This window comes from Camelus bactrianus, chromosome 12 (assembly GCF_048773025.1).
Source record: "Camelus bactrianus isolate YW-2024 breed Bactrian camel chromosome 12, ASM4877302v1, whole genome shotgun sequence".
Lineage (NCBI taxonomy): Eukaryota > Metazoa > Chordata > Mammalia > Artiodactyla > Camelidae > Camelus > Camelus bactrianus.
The window spans coordinates 53,578,410-53,596,196 of NC_133550.1; the positions used below are offsets into that span (position 1 = coordinate 53,578,410).

Here is a 17,787-nt window from a genome sequence, read left to right on the forward strand (position 1 = left end):
CAGATATATGTGCTCTTCTGAGGAAAAGGGTCCATAGAGTTCATCATATTAGTAAGGGGACTGGTAGACCAAAAGAGGTTGTAATCCCAGTTAGATGGTTAAAGGCAAAGTGTAGTGTTAAAAGTGTTACAGTTTTCATTCACATCTTTTAAGTGTGTCAAGTAGCTAGACTGTTTAATTAGAGGATTTGAAACAGAGAAGAAGCAAAGTCACCATCTTATTAACACCATGAAATGACTTGTTTAAATATAAATCCATTAAATGTTTAAAATACATCATCTAAAAAGTTCATTTCACTGTGGGCCATCTGTGGTTACCACTATCAGAAGGCGTATAGATTTAACAAATGACTAGAAATTGCTTCCTGGGAAAGTTCATATATCCCCCTAGTGATGTGCAAACAAATAAAAAGACTGTGGTTTTCTTGTTCTATCTGCATAAAATAATAATTCTCATCAGTATCAATACATTTCACAGGGTACTGATTAGATCTTGAATATTCATGCATGCGTTAAAAAGCCTTCTGTTGCTAAGGTGGAACGTCATATCATGAAATGTGTTCCAGCGTTCCTTTAGGGAGAAGAATCTTATAACTGAAAATGAAATCAAAAGTTGCAGCTTATCGACAATAACAATCAGGAAGAGAAAGCGGGAAGATTGCCCTGGAAACTGAAGAGGCTAGATTAGATTCCCAGTGAAATATTAATGTCTTGTGGGCCTGGGGCCTGGAAAGACTAATATTCAAGACATTCATTCAATTCAGTGAGTGTCTTTAGATCCCACGCATCCACCATATGTACAAGTCTCATTGTTCATTCGGGTAATAAGACAACAAAATTCCAGATGGTCGAGGTAGAGTTAAGGGAAATGGAGCAGGACTGTCCACGGAGGATCCTAGCATAATAACGAACAACCATCTGGAAACACTGGCTTTTAATACCGGGCAAGCTCTCCCCTAGGTAGAAAAAAGGGTGGAAAACAACTTGGCTTTCACTGCATATCTCATTAGGAGTGTAAAACCCCAGCTGTTCCTTTGAGGGAGAACCCCAGAAATTAGGAACTCCTGTAGAGCTGTACATACTCATGTCTTACCCTTAGCACTACTGACATTTTGAGGGTTGTATAATGCTTTCTTATCAGGGCTGTAAATTCTTGGACCTGCTGAACTTTAAATCTGGAGCAGGGTCACCCCTCCACGTGATTCTGATGTTGGCTAAAGCTTAAGAAACAGCAGTCTAACTCAACTCCTTCATTTCACAATTGGAGACACAGAGGTTAAGTGTCTATTGCAGAGCCAACCGCTGGTCAGCAGGAAAGCAGTAAGTTCATCACATCTCCTTCCCCAGAGAGGCTGCTATGCATGGCCTTGCAGGAGAGGTGGAAATCCTGCAAAGATATTTCCCAGCACCACAACACATGAAACGCCTTGCCGCACAGCAGAAAACATTCCAAGTCTGGCTGAATATGTTTCTCAAATCTAGTTTCTCTCCTGAATTCCCACATCTCCTAAGCTTTCACGCAGAATACTTCACTTCTATTGACATTATTTTTTTAAAGATAGTTTAATAAAATGATTAGTTTACAGCTAGGCTGCTCAATTTTTTTTTAATTGTTATCACTAGATCACTTTTTAATGACAAAATCACTTGGAGTTAGAAGAGGCCTCAGTTTCACAGCCACAGTTATTATCACTGTTATTAATGTTGATAGATAATTGTTGGTTTAAGATTTTAAACCTGTCTGTGAGGTTGGCTGGAATAGAAAGCAGCTCAGATGTGTTAGAAAATAAAAATGTGTCAGCCTCTTGTATTTGAGAAACTTTTTCTTGATTGCTTATTTTTTTAATTAGAAAAACATATAGAATGCTGTGAAAAAAATTATTTTTAGCCCTAGTAAATGAGTTTAGAAATGTTACATGGAAAATAAGTCACCCTTATTTGCCCACTTTTTCCACTTTTTAAAGTGAGATAAAGGCACACTTCCCACCCCAGCATCGTTAAGCCACATCCTGACTTCTCTACCCTCTATCTTCTGGGTTAATTTTGTGGGAATTAAGGTCTCTAATTACCAAGGAGAGTGGGGAGGCCAATTTGCTTTCCATGGGAAAAAGAATAAACAGGGTAAGAGCTGGTGGAACGTGTCATCTACAGGAGGGCGGCTGCACATGCGGGTCTAGGTTGCCTAAGAGGCCAAGGACGCAAGAAATCACAATCAAAATGGGTCAGTCTGCCAGAGAGGGCTTTCGCAGCCTGATCTGTGCCATGTAACTTTAGAAACAGCAGTTTTTCTTTCCCTGTTTAATGATATTTGTGCAGTTTCTGGAAATAACCTTGCAGATCTGAGTCCACATTTACATTCAGATTTCCAAGAAAGTTAAAATAAAATGATGCAAATAGCGACTGATTTACAATTGTTTTGCTGTTTCAATTGCCATCCTTTGAAACATCTCTATACAGAGAGGTAACATAGTCAATATTTTGGTGACCATTTTTTTAATAGACTTCCCTATGCACGTGTGCATACACACATAGATAGCATAAATAGATTCATATGTTTGATGTTTTATCATAGTCATCTTTTTCTTTTAGTTTTGCCTAATTCCTTTTTCTTTTCTAATCATCTTCATCTCTAAGGTAGCCCTCCTTGCAAGCTTACTAGATAGCCTTCCAAGTCTTTGTTCATTGTACAATCACATACACACACATAATTATTATTATGTCCAGCACATAGAACAGAACCAAGTATTTAAAACAGTGCCGAAAACATTGTAGTTACTCAATAATATTTGCTGAATGAATGAATGGGTTGCTTCATAAAAATGAGACAATTATATCTGTATGTATAATTACTATAAAATTATTATTATTTTATATACATATAATGATCCCATCTTTCTGTATATGGGTTTTATCACTCAATGCCTCTAGGTAATCGCTCCATATAGATTTAATTAATTCTTACTCATGGTTGCATAATATCTCACAGTTATGAAGGCAACACCAATTTAATTTAGCTATATCCCTAATAAATAGTCAAGATGATTTTACTTTCTTGCCACTATAAAGAAATGATAACTAACATTTATTGAGTGTGTACCACATGCAAAGCATTTTTTTGGTAAGCACTTTCATATATAAAGTCACTGAATTAAGGTTATTCTCTCCATCGTAGGAAACAAACAGGGGTAAGAAACTTGCCCAAGGCTACATAGCCAGTAGATGGCAAACTAGTCAGCATGGCTCCAAAGTACCTTTCACTGAACTGATTCTAAACAAGGCAGTAATCAACACAATTGTCCGTACATCCTAATGGAATGGTGCTTTATTTCTAGTTGACAGTTTCCCAGGAGTGTAATTACTGTGGAGGAGTATGTTCATATTTTATATTAATAGATTGCTTTGCAAAAAGGCAGTAACAGTTTACATTTCCACCACCACTGTATGAGAATGAGCTTTCCTTCAGCAGATTATCATTTAAAAATTTTTTTTAAAAATGTTTTACCAATGAGGTAGGTGAGAAGTGATTATTTCATATGTCTGTGCTTTTCTGACAGTAGTGAGGTTGAGCACCATGTTTATCAGCCATCTGGATTTGCTCTGGTATAAACTGCTGTATCAGTCAGGGTTCTCCAGAGACACGGAACATATCATCACTCACGTGGTTATGGAGGTCTAGCAAGTCCAAAACTCTGCAGGGTGGGCCAGCAGGGGAGACCCAGAGAAGAGCTGACACTGCAGCTCAAGTCCAAAAGCTGCAAGGCTGAAAACCCAGCTTTCCTGTCAACACCTTTAGAACAACTAATCCTTTTGGTATAGTAGCCTTTCTAAAGCTGTTAAAGTTCAGGCTGCCTGGATTTGAAGTCTAGCTCTCCACTTACTAGTGACTGAATTCTCTAAAGTAAGGATATTAAAAGCCTGTTTATAGAGTTTCTGGGAACACTGAAGGAGTTGCTTCTCACTTAATAACTTTCACCTGTTGTTGTTTGTTCTCTTTTAGGGATTTATCAGTTTCTTTTTCTTTTCTTTTCCCTTTTTCCTTTCCTTTTCTTATTTTCTTTTTTAAAGCAAATTGTTAAGAATATAGGGATGAAATCACTGTCTGTCATTTAGAAGATACACAGGATAAAAGCAAAAAATTTAACATAATCATGTGTCCTGGGATCTTCTGTCTCTAACTTTTATACAGGTACCTCATAAACGAAAATCTTTTACAGAAGACATACAAAGGAGGATTTCAGATAAACGTTCCCCATTTCACTAATGCAAGGAATCCACCTACTAAATATTTTCCCTATTTGTGTTGCAAAAAAAATCTTTTAAATGGCAAGAAATAAGGCCAATCATCAAAAGACTTCTTAACTTTGGCGTATATAGGAACGTTTAGGTTCCTAAGAGTGTAAAAATTTGTAGTAGTGATGAACCTCACATCTTGACGTATGGGTGTCGGGGTAGACAGGATTTAGTTATTCTGAGAACTGTTTGGCTAGGTGAAATATTTCATAAGTGGCGCTCAGTTACTATCCCTCTTAGAAAGAGAAATACCACGACCCTAGAAAGCTTCCCATCAGAAACAATGACTTTGAAAACTTACTTTCCCCAAAATTATCAATCTTAGAGAGTTTGTTTTAACTTTGTTTTTGTTTTAAGGACTAGAAATAATGTAAAGTGCCCACTACAAAGAAGCCTCACAATAAATGGTAGCTGTTATCATCACTCCTTGCCGTCAAAGACCGTATATTATCATATCCGTACCACCTCCCAACGCCTTGCACGTATTTGACGATCATATAAATATTTATCAAATAAGTGAATGAGCGATATCAATGGGAGGTTGCACTCTGGCTAACGCCTGGAGTCCGGCGTTATGGGTTAGACACTGAGGCCCCGAGAAGACGGGAGATGAATCCGTCTCCAACTTGTCCACTGTCCGCAGTACTACAATCCCCAGCATGCAGTGCATCCCGGAAGAGAAGTTTCCAGCTCTCCATTGGACACGCAGGAGAAACGTAGTAGTTTATGCAAATACGCGGGCTCTAGCGTACGCACGCACGGAGACTGCGCACATCTCCTCGTCTGAGTTCTGCGGAACTCATTTTGAGTACGGGGATTTTAGCCGGTAGAATTTAAGGAAGGTTCACTTCCGGGAACACCGGAAGCAGTTTGAAGATGGCGTCCTCCAAGCTGGATTCTCCCGCCGCGGCGTCTGGGAAAAGTGAGTTTCGTAGCCGGAAACCGAAGCCGGAGAACCGAGGTGAGCTTGTGTGAGAACCGAAGCTTGGTGTGTGTGGATGTTGAGTTGAGATTTTTTTCTTTCTCTGGCTGGGAACGTGCAACGCCGTCTTGAGTCTATTCTGTAAAATTGCTTACCTGTAATTCCTAATGATTGGAGTTGGCGGGATTTGCTGGAACGATTGGCCGGTATGGTGCTAGCTGCGTGTTCCTAGCTAATCGCTTTTGCTAGAAGTCCCCAAAGTAGAGGTGTTTCGGAATGTGTTTTCTGTAAAAGGGTGAGGACTGAAAAATTGAGAAATTGAGCAAGGCGCTTCGGGCCTTACCTTACATTCGTGGCGGTATTGGCAGCATGAAGGATGGGATGAGGTGGGAGTAGGAGGTTATTGAGTGAACGAGTGATAATGAAGGACTAAGACAGGCATAGTGATAGAAAGAAGGAGATACTTGGCGTGTCCTTAGTGCTCGTTTGTCAGCCAAGAAGAAATTTTAGAACGTTTATCATTATTCCTATTTGTTAGGTTGCTAAAATATTAGTCGACGCAACTCCTACTCTTTCGACTGCATTATTTTTAAATTGCTCTTTTGGTTTGTTGTCTTGTTTTATCCCTTTTGTTCAGGAAAAATGACATGAAGAGAGGCCAGAGAAATAGCCTGGGGCCTGCTCAACCGGTCTTGTTGAAAGTGTTAAAAACCTTAACCTCTCATTCTACAGGCATTAGGGAGGTATTAAAAGTATTTGGTTGGTGGTGTTTTAATTGAGTAAAATATATAGCAGAGAGGACAGTGTATGTACACCTTAAAGAATAAAACCAGCAGGTGGAAAGGAACACTCAGACCGTTATGTAGAAAAGAGCATTACCATACTCTCAATGCCCCATGCATGCGCCTCTCAGGTCATTCTTTTCCTTTAGGGACGCAAAGTAACCTATTTGGAATCGTGTTGATCATTGTCTTCTCTCTTCATAATCTTTACCACCTATGCACAAAATGTTTTAATTTTGTCTGTTTCTGAATTTTGTATGACTGAAAGAGGACTGTAGGCATTCTGTGTCTTGCTTCTTAGGCTAAACTTTATTTTTATTATTCAACAGGGCAGTGCATGTAGCTGTAGTTTATTCTTTTTCCTGCTATATGATGTTACCTTGTATGAATATACACTAATTTATATTTTTGTTTGTATTTTTATTCTACCGTTGGTGTACATTTGAATTGTTGCCATTGTTCGTTGTAAATGATGCTGCTATAAACATCTTTGTACGCACCTCCTAGTTAACATGTTAAGTGCTTTCTCTAATTATGTATATGGGATTGGAATTCATGAAGTGTAAAGTATGTGCAAGTAATGCTAAATCTTTCCCAAAGGAGTTGAGTCAATTTACACTCCCACTAGCAGTGGGTGAGAGTTCTCATAGCTCACTATCCATGCTAACACTTGCTATTATCTGAATTTTGAATTTCTGTCATTTTGGTAAATATGAGATGGTATCTATCTGGTTGGAGTTTTAATTCAAACTTTCCTGATTACACGTCTTTACACATGTTTTGGGGTTACTTGTACTTCCTGTATTGTGAAACTCCTGTTTATTTCTTTAGTCTTCTTTTTTTTTTTTTTTTTCTTTTTCTTTTTTTAAATTCATGACCATTGAAGTGTTTAAATTGGATTGGGACTTGGTCAGATATGTATTTTAAGTAATCACTGTTGTAGAAATTGAGGTTTTTGTTTTTTTTTTTTTTAAGGATATTGAGACATGAATGGTATATGAAGACTAGCTAATTCTCTGTGATTTGAACCAGAAATAACAAAATGGATGTATCATAAAAAGAAAACAAGTTTATCTGACTAGGATGTGTAACATAAAGATTTGCTTCTCAAATTTCAGTATGCGTAAGAATTTCCTGATGAGAATGTTAATTTCTGGTCCTCATCCTGGAGATTTATATTCAGGAGATCTTTGGAGGAGCCTTAGAATTGCATTTCTAACAAACGCAGTTTATGCTGATGCTACAAGACTATGGATCATATCTTTGAGTAGTACTGAATTAAAGTATGGCTGTTGAATTTAAGAGATTCTTGAAATCCAGGACCAGGACTTTAAGTAAATGATAGGGGAGATAATTTATGGCCCTGAGGAGGCATTTTGTTTTAATGAGAGGAGACCTAGCCTGAGTGAGCTTTTTGCTCCCTTGGGCCAATTACTTAAACTTTTTGAACTGAGTATCTTTTATAAAACGGAAATAATAATACCTGTTCTTCCTACCTTTCATAGTTGTCATGAAGGGTATACAGAAATGAGGCACATGAAAGCTCTTTGGAAAAGCTAAATCCCTGTACTAGTGAATATTAACTGAAAGTGTACACCAGAATCAACTTTTAAAAGTTTTTGTTCACACACGAAAATACACATAACACATAGTGTCCACTTCAGTTAGATCTGAAAGGCTGCTTATATTTGAAATAGTCATGTAAGCAAAGTGGTGTTTGAATCTCTAACTATAAGGTAATGTAATGAAATAGAAGTTTCTTGAAAAGCCACTGTCTGCCAGGTATATGCCAATTAGTGTGGATCAAAGGAGACTCCCTGCCCTTAAGGAACTTTGTCTTATGGGGTGACTGGAACATGTAATTTAAAGATAATTTTAATACAGGGTGTTGATGATAATGACAGAGGCATGTTCTTTGACTGTTGAATAATGTGAAAAGCAGGGGAAAGGGAAATGCACTGAGAGTATTGGGAAGCTTGTGGCTGTATGCGTACAAAAAGTGTCCGAAAGATCACATGGAGTCTGATGTGTAGGTTTTTTCCCTTCTGTAGATGAATCAGAGCTGCTCACTGTTCCTGATGGTTGGAAAGAACCAGCTTTTTCCAAAGAGGACAATCCCAGAGGACTGTTGGAGGAGAGCAGTTTTGCAACTTTGTTCCCTAAATACAGAGAGGCTTACTTGAAAGAGTGCTGGCCTTTGGTACAGAAAGCCTTGAATGAACATGTATGCATATTTTATGTATTTCCTTGAGATTTTGCTCTTGCTTGTATCTTTACTCGTAAGTAACTGAATGTGTGCTGATGGATTTTTTTAAAACGTGCTAGCATAGCTGCTTAATTTTGTTCCTTTAGCATTTTAAACAGACTGGGTAAGCTTTATCCTTACTGTTTATTGGTTTTTAATTTTGTGAGTAATAGATTATTTCAAAAAAATTACATACCTTTAAATTTTTAGGAGTTTCACAGACTTCCTGAAACTCAACTGTGAATTCCACATTTCAGAATGCCCACCCTGCTATAATAGTCCCCATGAACTTGTATAGTTTGAGCTGAGGCATGCTCCCGATGTAATTGCTTAACTTTTCATTATAAATGAAATATGTGGATGTGGCCACCTTTCCAGTTTCTTGCTGCTGCCATGCCCCTAGAGTGGTTGTTTTTGTTTTATTTTTCAAACTGTGGATTGAGACCCCTTCAAAAAGTCAATTTAGTGGATATAATGAGCCTTAAAAAAAATCAACGTGTTACATTTGGTAAGGATAAGTATCATTTTATGAAGCTTTTGGTTCATCTGTGTGTGTGTGTGTGTGTTCTAGGCAGTGATGGAAAAAGTATTTCTCAATTGTGGGACTGCCTTCGAGTCATGCATGCCCACTGGATGTGAGCGTGCGCAGCGGCTGCCAGTTGTATTTTATAGCTGTTCCCCCCCGGGGTTGGACTCTTTTTTTTTTTTTTGTAAACTCAATGACACCCAACCTTATGTTGAATTGTTCAGTATTCACCATATTGAAATATTCTTCAGATTATGCTCACAAGGTAGAAAATAGCATTTTTATTTGCTTTGTTGAAATCTGGTTCTTTCTTTCAAAAATTAATGCATAATTTTCCTAATTATTGCTTTTTTTTAAACCTATGATAGTTTGTTTCTACTTTGTATTTAGCTTATACAGACCAGCTAGAGAAAACTTTGAAAGGGACAGTCCGTTCTTTGGGGAGCAGGTTATAGATTAGAGCTGGGTCCAGCCAGGGTAGGGGAATTACATAGCTTTACATTTTTACCTTATGTAAATATGACCTCATTTTGATAGATACATATTTTTATTCCAATAAGTACAGATTATTATAAAGCCAACTATAAATGGTTTTAATTGCCTGAGTTTCTTATGTTCTTTGAAGTCTGAAAGTAATCAAATATTCATTATTAACTATCCAGTCTCTTCAAGGAGAGATTAATGGATTTTGAGAGATCGCTTAGTGGCACAGAAATGAATAGTTTGGTTAGGATAGGCTCTATAATTTTCTAAAATTGAATACATTTTTAGACAACTGCTTGTTTGCCTTTTTTGTAGCATGTTAATGCAACTCTGGACCTGATCGAGGGCAGCATGACTGTTTGTACAACAAAGAAGACTTTTGATCCATATATCATCATTAGGGCCAGAGACCTAATAAAACTGTTAGCAAGGAGTGTTTCATTTGAACAGGTAAATTTAGAATTACAGAGGCTTTGCTTTATGTGCATCAACATTGGAGAAAACATACAACGCTGTTGCCCGCCGCCACCCATAAAGTTTACGTTTTTGTGCTTGTATATAATTGTGTGCTTAATTTCTGGGTTTGGAAAAGAAATACACTTGTAAAGAATGTTGATGGAATATTTTCTTTATTTTCCCAAAAGGCAGTACGAATCCTTCAGGATGATGTTGCATGTGACATCATTAAGATAGGCTCTTTAGTAAGAAATAAAGAAAGATTTGTAAAAAGAAGACAACGGCTTATTGGTCCCAAAGGATCTACATTGAAGGTACTTCTTATTAAGTGAAACAGCGTGTCTTCCTCTATCATTAGTTTTTCAGTGTACTGACCCTCAGCTTATTGCTCTTTTGATATAGGCATTGGAACTCTTAACAAACTGTTACATTATGGTTCAGGGAAACACGGTTTCAGCCATTGGACCTTTTAGTGGCTTAAAAGAGGTGAGGACTATTTGCTCTCTTAAGTTAATTTTCAGCAGAAAACGAATGAAATAACATGGGTGTAATATAATAGTTCATTGGATAACATATTGTTTTGTAATTTTTTTTTAAGAATGTGCTTTGATTTTCTATTAGTAAATTCTTTGTACTTCATGTAATTTGAGGGAATCGTCACTCCTGGACTCTAACATATCATGGCCAGCCTTTGGTAACTACAGAGATCTGTTTCTGAATTAGAAGGTCTGCACATCATCCCTCCTCCACTGTAGATTTTAGGTGGGCATTTAAGATTGTAGTCTGTCGCACACATGAGAAGCATGATGTGATTGTAGGTCTTCAGATTACTGGAGAGTTGAGCAGAGAACTTGTTCTTTGCAGTAACGTATACAGCCAGTAGAGGTCAGCCTCAGAAAAACTTCCCTTAAGATACATTTTCTGTTTGAATTTTAATGTAATGTTAATTCAGTGTTTTCATGAACATTTTATTTGGCTTGTTACATTAAATGTTATGAGAAAGTTTGTGGAGCAGATAGTGTTCCTGTTAGTTCCTTTTGATGCTGTTGCCTGTATCTGGCTGTGAGGTCTTGCTTCCTTTCCAGGGCCTTTAACAATAATTCTGTTGGACCTGTTCCTCATAAGTTACCTGCTTTTTTCTCATGGGGCAATACTAACTTAAATATATTGAATATTTTATAGTTTTTTTAAGTCTAAATGTATTATCTAATTCTTAGAACAGACCCTTAAGGTAGTTTTATTTCCATATTATAAATGAGAAAGCTGGAACGGGAAAATTAAGTGACTTTCCCACATGAAGTGGCAGTCTCATTATTTGAGCCCATATTTTCTAACTAACTCACTCTTCCCCCTGAATTGCACAGCTGCAGAGTGTTGTGCTAATTCTGTGTATTGCTTCTTAGCAATAAAGTTGAGAAATTTCACTGTATCCAAGGGAGGCTGACTATTATGAAAGATCCAGAAGCCACTCAGAACAGCTGAAGGAGCTACTGTATTCAGTTTGGTCGCCATTGCCTGGTTCATAGGCTATTTTGTGATGTATTAATCCTCTTCTACCAAGTTCACTAAAATATAAGTGACTGATTCATTTTACTTTGCCAATTTCAGGTTCGAAAAGTAGTCCTAGACACTATGAAGAATATTCATCCAATTTATAACATTAAAGTGAGTGTTCATTATATTTTACTGTAACAGTGGTTATCCATTTTTTTTTTAGCCACAGAAACTTTTCTTGAAATTAAATCTTTTATGAAAGCCTCATACACAAAGCAGATGCAGCAGAGCTGCTCTGGGTGAAGCAGGGGTAGAGCTTAGCCCATTCAGCTCTGTCCCAGTCCTGTAGTGGCTGCCTTGGAAGCTTAGGTCTCTGTGGAGTTACAGTTTGAAAATTATTGAAGGAGACCCTGGAATATATTGACATAGTTTTAATACAAAGAAAATAAACTTCATAGAATTTGTTGTACATGGTACCAATCCAGTTTTCTTAGGTTGTGAGCCCGTGTACTATATTTAAAGATGTGATCTTTCAGAATTCTGCCTTTTTCTATAAATAAAGTCTGGAATATTTCAGATTGCATTCAAACCTTTTTTGAAATTTAACACTCAAATGAGAGGCTCACTGAGAGAGATCTGCTATATATCTCTGTGTCTACTCCGTTCATGATTGTTCTTGGAAACGTAACCATGCTACAGTGAGCTGTTTTGTGATGGATATTTGTTTAGCAGTCCACTTAAATTTGATGAAATTAAGTTAAAAAGTCACTCAGATTGGAGTGAAAGAACAATTTTGAGTTACATTGGGACATTAAAGATAAAGAGAGCTAGTCTTGCTTTTGATGCCTGGTTTACATCCTCTCATGTTTCAGTTCTATAAAATTCATATGGAGTGGGGCAGTGTGAAAATACTGGTTTTGTTGATCATGAGAAACAATATTTTTTTTTCCCTGTGATATTCAGGTGCCACTGAATGCTTCCTGCTTGTAGGAAATACCACTAATTAAGGACTCTCCCTGCTGTTTTTAAGTTGAATTTTAAAGGTTTTAATGAAATAATGGTTGAAAAGCTGAGTTAGTCTTAACTTTCCTCTCAATTTATTGTAACAATTCTGCATTTCTTAGTCTAAACTTGTAATGGTTTTCTGATTATTCGTTAATTATGCATATTTGAGATTACATATTTTTTCCTTATGGATTTGTTTTAATCCTACTGAAGAGGCTAAGAACTGTTCTTTTAAATTTTATTATTTATAGGAAAAATGTCTATAATGTCTTAGTTTAAGAGATGTATGACTTTTAAAATTAAATATGTTTACTTTGTTCATATATTGCCATGATTGAAGACCTTAATGATTAAACGAGAGTTGGCAAAAGATTCTGAGTTAAGATCACAAAGTTGGGAGAGATTTTTGCCACAATTCAAGCACAAAAATGTGAATAAACGCAAGGAACCCAAGAAAAAAACTGTTAAGAAAGAGTATACACCGTTCCCACCACCACAGCCAGAAAGTCAGGTCGGTATACGGTGCTGAATTTCTTTACATGAAGGGGAAACCATTTTCATCTGCTTTGTCAGAAACGTTGAGGGTACTTTAGGTGCGGTTTCTGTGTGTGTGTGTGTTTGGGTGTGTAGACATACAAGAAACTGAAGGTAATAATAGGCTTATTTCAAACTAAGTGGGGTGAGGAGTAGAGGCTTCACACTGTGAGTGCAAACTACATCACAGTGGTTGGTGTCAGTTGTGAAACTGTAGCCAGTGTGAATGTTCCATGGATATAAAATTCAGTGATTTAGTCCACAGTTCTTTCTACTCTGCTGTAGTGTCATTCGTGTGACCAGGTGCTGTATGATTGCTTCGGTTCTGAAATCTGAAATTCTAACATCTGTCCTTTTTCTAACATATGAATGCCTCTCATTTTGTCAGCTGTCTTCTGACATCATTTCCTTTCTAAAATTTCCTTTCTCTCTTACCCATCACTGTTTTCTTTCCTGCTCCCTTTTCCTTCTGTCTCACCTGCCCAGCAAAACTCTGAAACTTGACTCCTTCCCCATAACGTGGCTACCAGACACAGTTGGAGAAAGTCGTATCTTTGGATTATATCCCCTAAAACTTCTTGCTTCCAGCCTCTGATAGGTCTTCAGTATTGTCTGGCAGCTCTGTGTGTCTTCTTAATTATTAGGCACCTCCCGCTTCTAGCAGATGACGTTGCATTTTGTTTTATTGAAGCATTTGAGCCCACCAGGCAAGAACTCTTTCAACTATCTCTTATCTCAGTTTTTTTTTTCCCCATCTGCATCAATCCTTTCTTTACCCATTTCTTGAATTCTGTCCTCACCTGTCTTCTAGGTGAGGGGTCTTGTGTCATTATCCCCTCCCTTGGCTGCATGTTAGTCTCCCCTCTCTACTAGTCCTTTGTGCTCAGCAGGTAAACCCATCCCTTTCTGGGTACTGTCTTGTCTTTCCCACAGCCCTGTGTTTGTAGTTTTTCAGGGAGGGTTTGGTAAAAGGTCAAAGGGGAAAAAGGAATGATGATTGTCATAGAAAAAAATAATAGTAATGGAAATGTTGGATCATAAGGTCTGCTCTGGAAGGGGAAGAAAGTGAAGCCGGAAGGAAGCTGTTAGTTGGAGGAAAGTGGAGTGATCCAGTAACTAAAGCATGCTTTTGAAACACCTGAAACTTTTTGTATGGCCCTGCCTCTAGTCAGTAGTTGTCTCATCTTCTGCCATCGCTTGAATCAGTGATGTCTCATTTGACTTACTCGGCCACTTCCTTGCTGTGTAATTATGGGCAGTTTATGTAACCCACCCACGCCTCAGGTTCTCCATACATAAAACAGGGATAGTGATAATACCTATCTCAAAGACTTGTTAATGAGGTTAAGTGAACTAGTAACTGTAAATAGCTTAGTGATAGTAAACAGTTAAGAGCACTGCCTTAGAGATAATAATGCTCTGTGAGTATCAGATCAATTATATTATATATTGATTACATATTGAGTGAGTGAGCTCTTGCTTTCTCTGATTAGTATTTAATTAGTCACCGTATCCTGACAGTCCTTGGCTTTTCATTTTGTGTGCCACAGCCTTTATCCCAGGCTTTCATCTCTTCTCCTTTTTTCTGCCCTTTTATAAAGTGCTGCTTTGCTCTGTTGTTCACTCTTCTCGGGAACCTTCCGGCATTTCTGAATCACATCCTACCTCCTTTATCCATCATTCAGGTTTCTTCAAGCTTCCCCTAAACCAACTTTCCAGTTTCCTCTCACACTTTTCTGAATCACTGACCTTCCACCCACCTAAGCAGACTGGATTCCCTGGACACATCACTGCCATCCTCCCTACGTGCTCTCATGCATGTATTCTTCTCAGCTTTGAGCACATTTCCTTCTTTTTACGTCACTACCTGTACATAGAGTTTTGACGCCACTATCTTTACCTCAAGGTCATTGTGACTTTCTTAGGAATTGACCACTCATCTACATTATTTCTGACGTAATTGTAAATACTGATTTCAACAGATTGATAAAGAATTGGCTAGTGGTGAATACTTTTTGAAGGCAAGTCAAAAGAAACGACAGAAAATGGAAGCCATAAAGGTAAGACTGTGTCTAGCTTACAACATTAATTGTAAATTTCATAGAAACTTGAATTTGTATTTAACTATAAAATGTTTTACTAACGTATTTTTTAAATTAATGATGTAGGCTAAACAAGCAGAAGCTCTCAGTAAGAGACAAGAGGAAAGAAACAAAGCTTTTATTCCACCTAAAGAAAAACCAATTGTGAAACCTAAGGAAGGTAATGCTTGTTCTCCACCTCTTGGCGTGACGTCAAAGTCTGTCATAGGAAGAGTAAACCCTCAGTGAATTGTCTGAATCTGAGTGTTACATAAAGAAGTAACCATGTCTTTCATCAGTTCTCTTAGCATTTCACTAATCACTGATCCTAAGGACAAGAGGTGACAGGTAATTTACAGTTGAGTAGCAGCAAATGCCAATTTAAGGATATCCCAGATTGGCAGTCCCTTCCTGACCTTTTGCTTGTGCTGAGGAAGGACTCTGTTGTGAAAGATGTCAACCAGAGCAGTGAATCCTCTGTAAAAATAAAAGTTAAGCAGTAAGATCGCTGAGCTCTGCTATCACGGCTCTCAAAAAGAGCTTATCAGAAGCTGTGCTTTGCTTTACGTGTGTGATCTGTGGCCTAAATTTTGATTCCTGTATTGTTAATATGGATTTCTCATCACCTTGGGCTAAAAGACCCCAACAAAACAACAGGAAGATCTTTCTTTTTCAGGGGCTATTTAAAAAGGCACTCAGAGAAAACACTGCATTGCCTTTTTGGCTCGTCCCTAGCCTCATTTTGATCTTTCCTTCCTCTTTAGCATTTTCTTTTCCACTAGTAACACTTGCACTCTTCAGAGTGGTCAGTGGCGCAGTGAGGAGAGGAAGGTCACCAGCGGCACTGCCCATGACCAGTTGGCCAAAGCCAGATGTAACATCGCCATTTTAGTAATTTATATCAGTGTTAACGGCTTAAAAAATACTGTATTCTACTGTCTAAATCATTGGTTATACAAAAGCTAAATAGCATGAGCATGGTAGTTTCTGGCTGGTGCAGTGTGTCAGTTGTGTACGTTGAAGGTACTCAATAACTAGTTTAATCTGTTTATTACTGATGAGAAGTGTGGCTGTTCCCCTGGAGCAGAGGCTTTAAATCTACTCTCGAGGTCCTGGGTAGTTTGTATGATACTATTCTTTTTTCCCCCCTTCTGAATACTGTTCTTTAAATGATAAAGAGAAGCTGCATGTTCTCACTGCTTCCTTTCTCCAGTTTGTTCAAGCTTTTGGCATTAATTAGATGGTTGGGCTCTGTTAGGGGGACCTCCAGATACTCTCAGATTATCTTTATTACCAAAATCTTACTAAATGAAATACTGCTAGTCATTAATTGAACTAATATCTGGAAAACTACTTTTAGTTTTTAATGTAGTATTAGATGAAGTAGATTTTGACCTATAGCTTCATGATTAGCTAATTAAAATGACTGAAGCTAGGAAAACTGCATGTCATGTAATTTTAAATAATTTTAATGTGCAGGATGGAAAGTTGGCATATTAAGGAATACTCTAAAGTTCCAAATGTGGAAAAGAATATAACTAAAATAATCTAATCTCAAACAATTTAAGAGAAAAGATGTAATTTTAATAGTTGAATCAAGTAAATGGCTCAAATAACTATAATGCCATTTTTGTGTATATTTTTACTAACTAGTTTTTTTTAACTGTCATTTTTTAATCAACTTTTGTATAATTTATTTTTTGTTTTTTATATTTTTATTGAAGTGTAGTCAGTTAATAATGTGTCAATTTCTAGTGTACAGCACAAAATACTTTAGTCACACAGGAACATACATGTATTTGTTTTCATATTATTTTTCACCATAGGTTACTGCAAGATACTGAATATAGTTCCCTGTGCTCTACAGTAGAAACTTGTTGTTTACCTCTTATATATATAGTAGTTAGTATCTATAAATCTCAAACTCCCAGTTTATCCCTTCCCACCCAGCTAATGTGTTTTTAAAGTACTTTTCTATTTGTTTTCTCCTGGTTTGAAGTTTCTTTCTAATATCTAACTTACCTTTAGGCAAGTGCTTTATATTTTATAACATGACCTTTCAATTACAACACTACTCTGAAATTACTGTCCTAAGTATGTATTCTTTGTTTTACTTAGTAAAATCTAAAGAATTACATGTATTGTTTTTGATTTGTTTAGCTTCTACTGAAACTAAAATTGATGTGGCTGCCCTCAAGGAAAAGGTTAAGAAAGCAAAGAGTAAGAAACTGGGAGCTCTTACAGCTGACGAAGTTAAGCTTAAAATGGAAGCAGATGAAAAGAAAAAGAAGAAAAGAAAGTAACATACAAAACCCCGATCTAGAATTTATTAAGCTATCTCCTTTTGTAAAGGATTTTGCGATACTAGGGCATTAGTTGCCTTAACTGTGAGAAGTAATACTCTGATCACTTTTTTCTGTTTGTTTTGTTCTTTATAACAATGCTTCTATAAACAGCTATTCTTTATAAATTATTGTATTCTTCATGTGTTTTTTGAAAAATTTTACACTGGAAAGTGGTATATATGTGTTTGTATGCATTGCACCTAATCTATTCCAGGCAGGTTTTGCCTAATCATGATTTTAGGATTAATTCTTTAGGTTGTCTATGTGAAGATTTTTGGAATGTGGCTATTATAATTCTCCATCAGATCCAATGTCTGATGCCATTGGTTAGTCTTACAAATCATGGCCCAGCATTTGGTTTTGAGGAAAATACATGCAGATTTTTCAGTGCTCTCTCTAATGACAGCAAGGAAACATTTAGGCTTATTCCTTTTTATAATCGCACTTTATATTTTGTCCCAAGATTAACCCCTAAGCCAAAAAGGCAAGGCCTCGTACAATCAATCCCTTAATTGCTACTCCATTCTGTGTCTGAGGAAGCAGTAAGCCAGAACGATATCAGAGTGCAAGAGAGCAGGGAAACGAGATCTTTGGAGTTGAAGCAGCGTGCAAGAGGTCATGCAGA

The 17,787-nt window shown here is 37.2% G+C and overlaps 1 protein-coding gene across 2 annotated transcripts; it reads left to right on the forward strand.

Moving 5' to 3' along the window:
* The first annotated feature begins 5,092 nt into the window (after positions 1 to 5,092).
* On the forward strand, positions 5,093 to 17,290 carry KRR1 (KRR1 small subunit processome component homolog). Of its 2 annotated transcripts, XM_010958851.3 has the most exons (10): positions 5,093 to 5,250; positions 8,045 to 8,217; positions 9,563 to 9,697; positions 9,892 to 10,017; positions 10,106 to 10,189; positions 11,312 to 11,368; positions 12,543 to 12,713; positions 14,719 to 14,796; positions 14,905 to 14,998; positions 16,978 to 17,290. In XM_010958851.3, the coding sequence occupies exons 1-10, from the start codon at positions 5,166 to 5,168 to the stop codon at positions 17,118 to 17,120; spliced, it is 1,146 nt and encodes a 381-aa protein (XP_010957153.1). In that variant the 5' UTR covers positions 5,093 to 5,165; the 3' UTR covers positions 17,121 to 17,290. The 2 variants fall into 2 exon arrangements, with proteins under 2 accessions (XP_010957153.1, XP_045375407.1); XM_045519451.2 differs by lacking the exon at positions 11,312 to 11,368.
* The last annotated feature ends 497 nt before the right edge of the window (positions 17,291 to 17,787 follow it).

Excerpts from the sequence above, each read along its gene's own strand:
- KRR1 (XM_010958851.3), top strand. The coding sequence starts at position 5,166 with ATGGCGTCCTCCAAGCTGGATTCTCCCGCCGCGGCGTCTGGGAAAAGT. Across the intron at positions 8,218-9,562 it reads AGAAAGCCTTGAATGAACAT|CATGTTAATGCAACTCTGGA; the intron begins GTATGCATATTT and ends CCTTTTTTGTAG. Across the intron at positions 9,698-9,891 it reads GGAGTGTTTCATTTGAACAG|GCAGTACGAATCCTTCAGGA; the intron begins GTAAATTTAGAA and ends TTTTCCCAAAAG.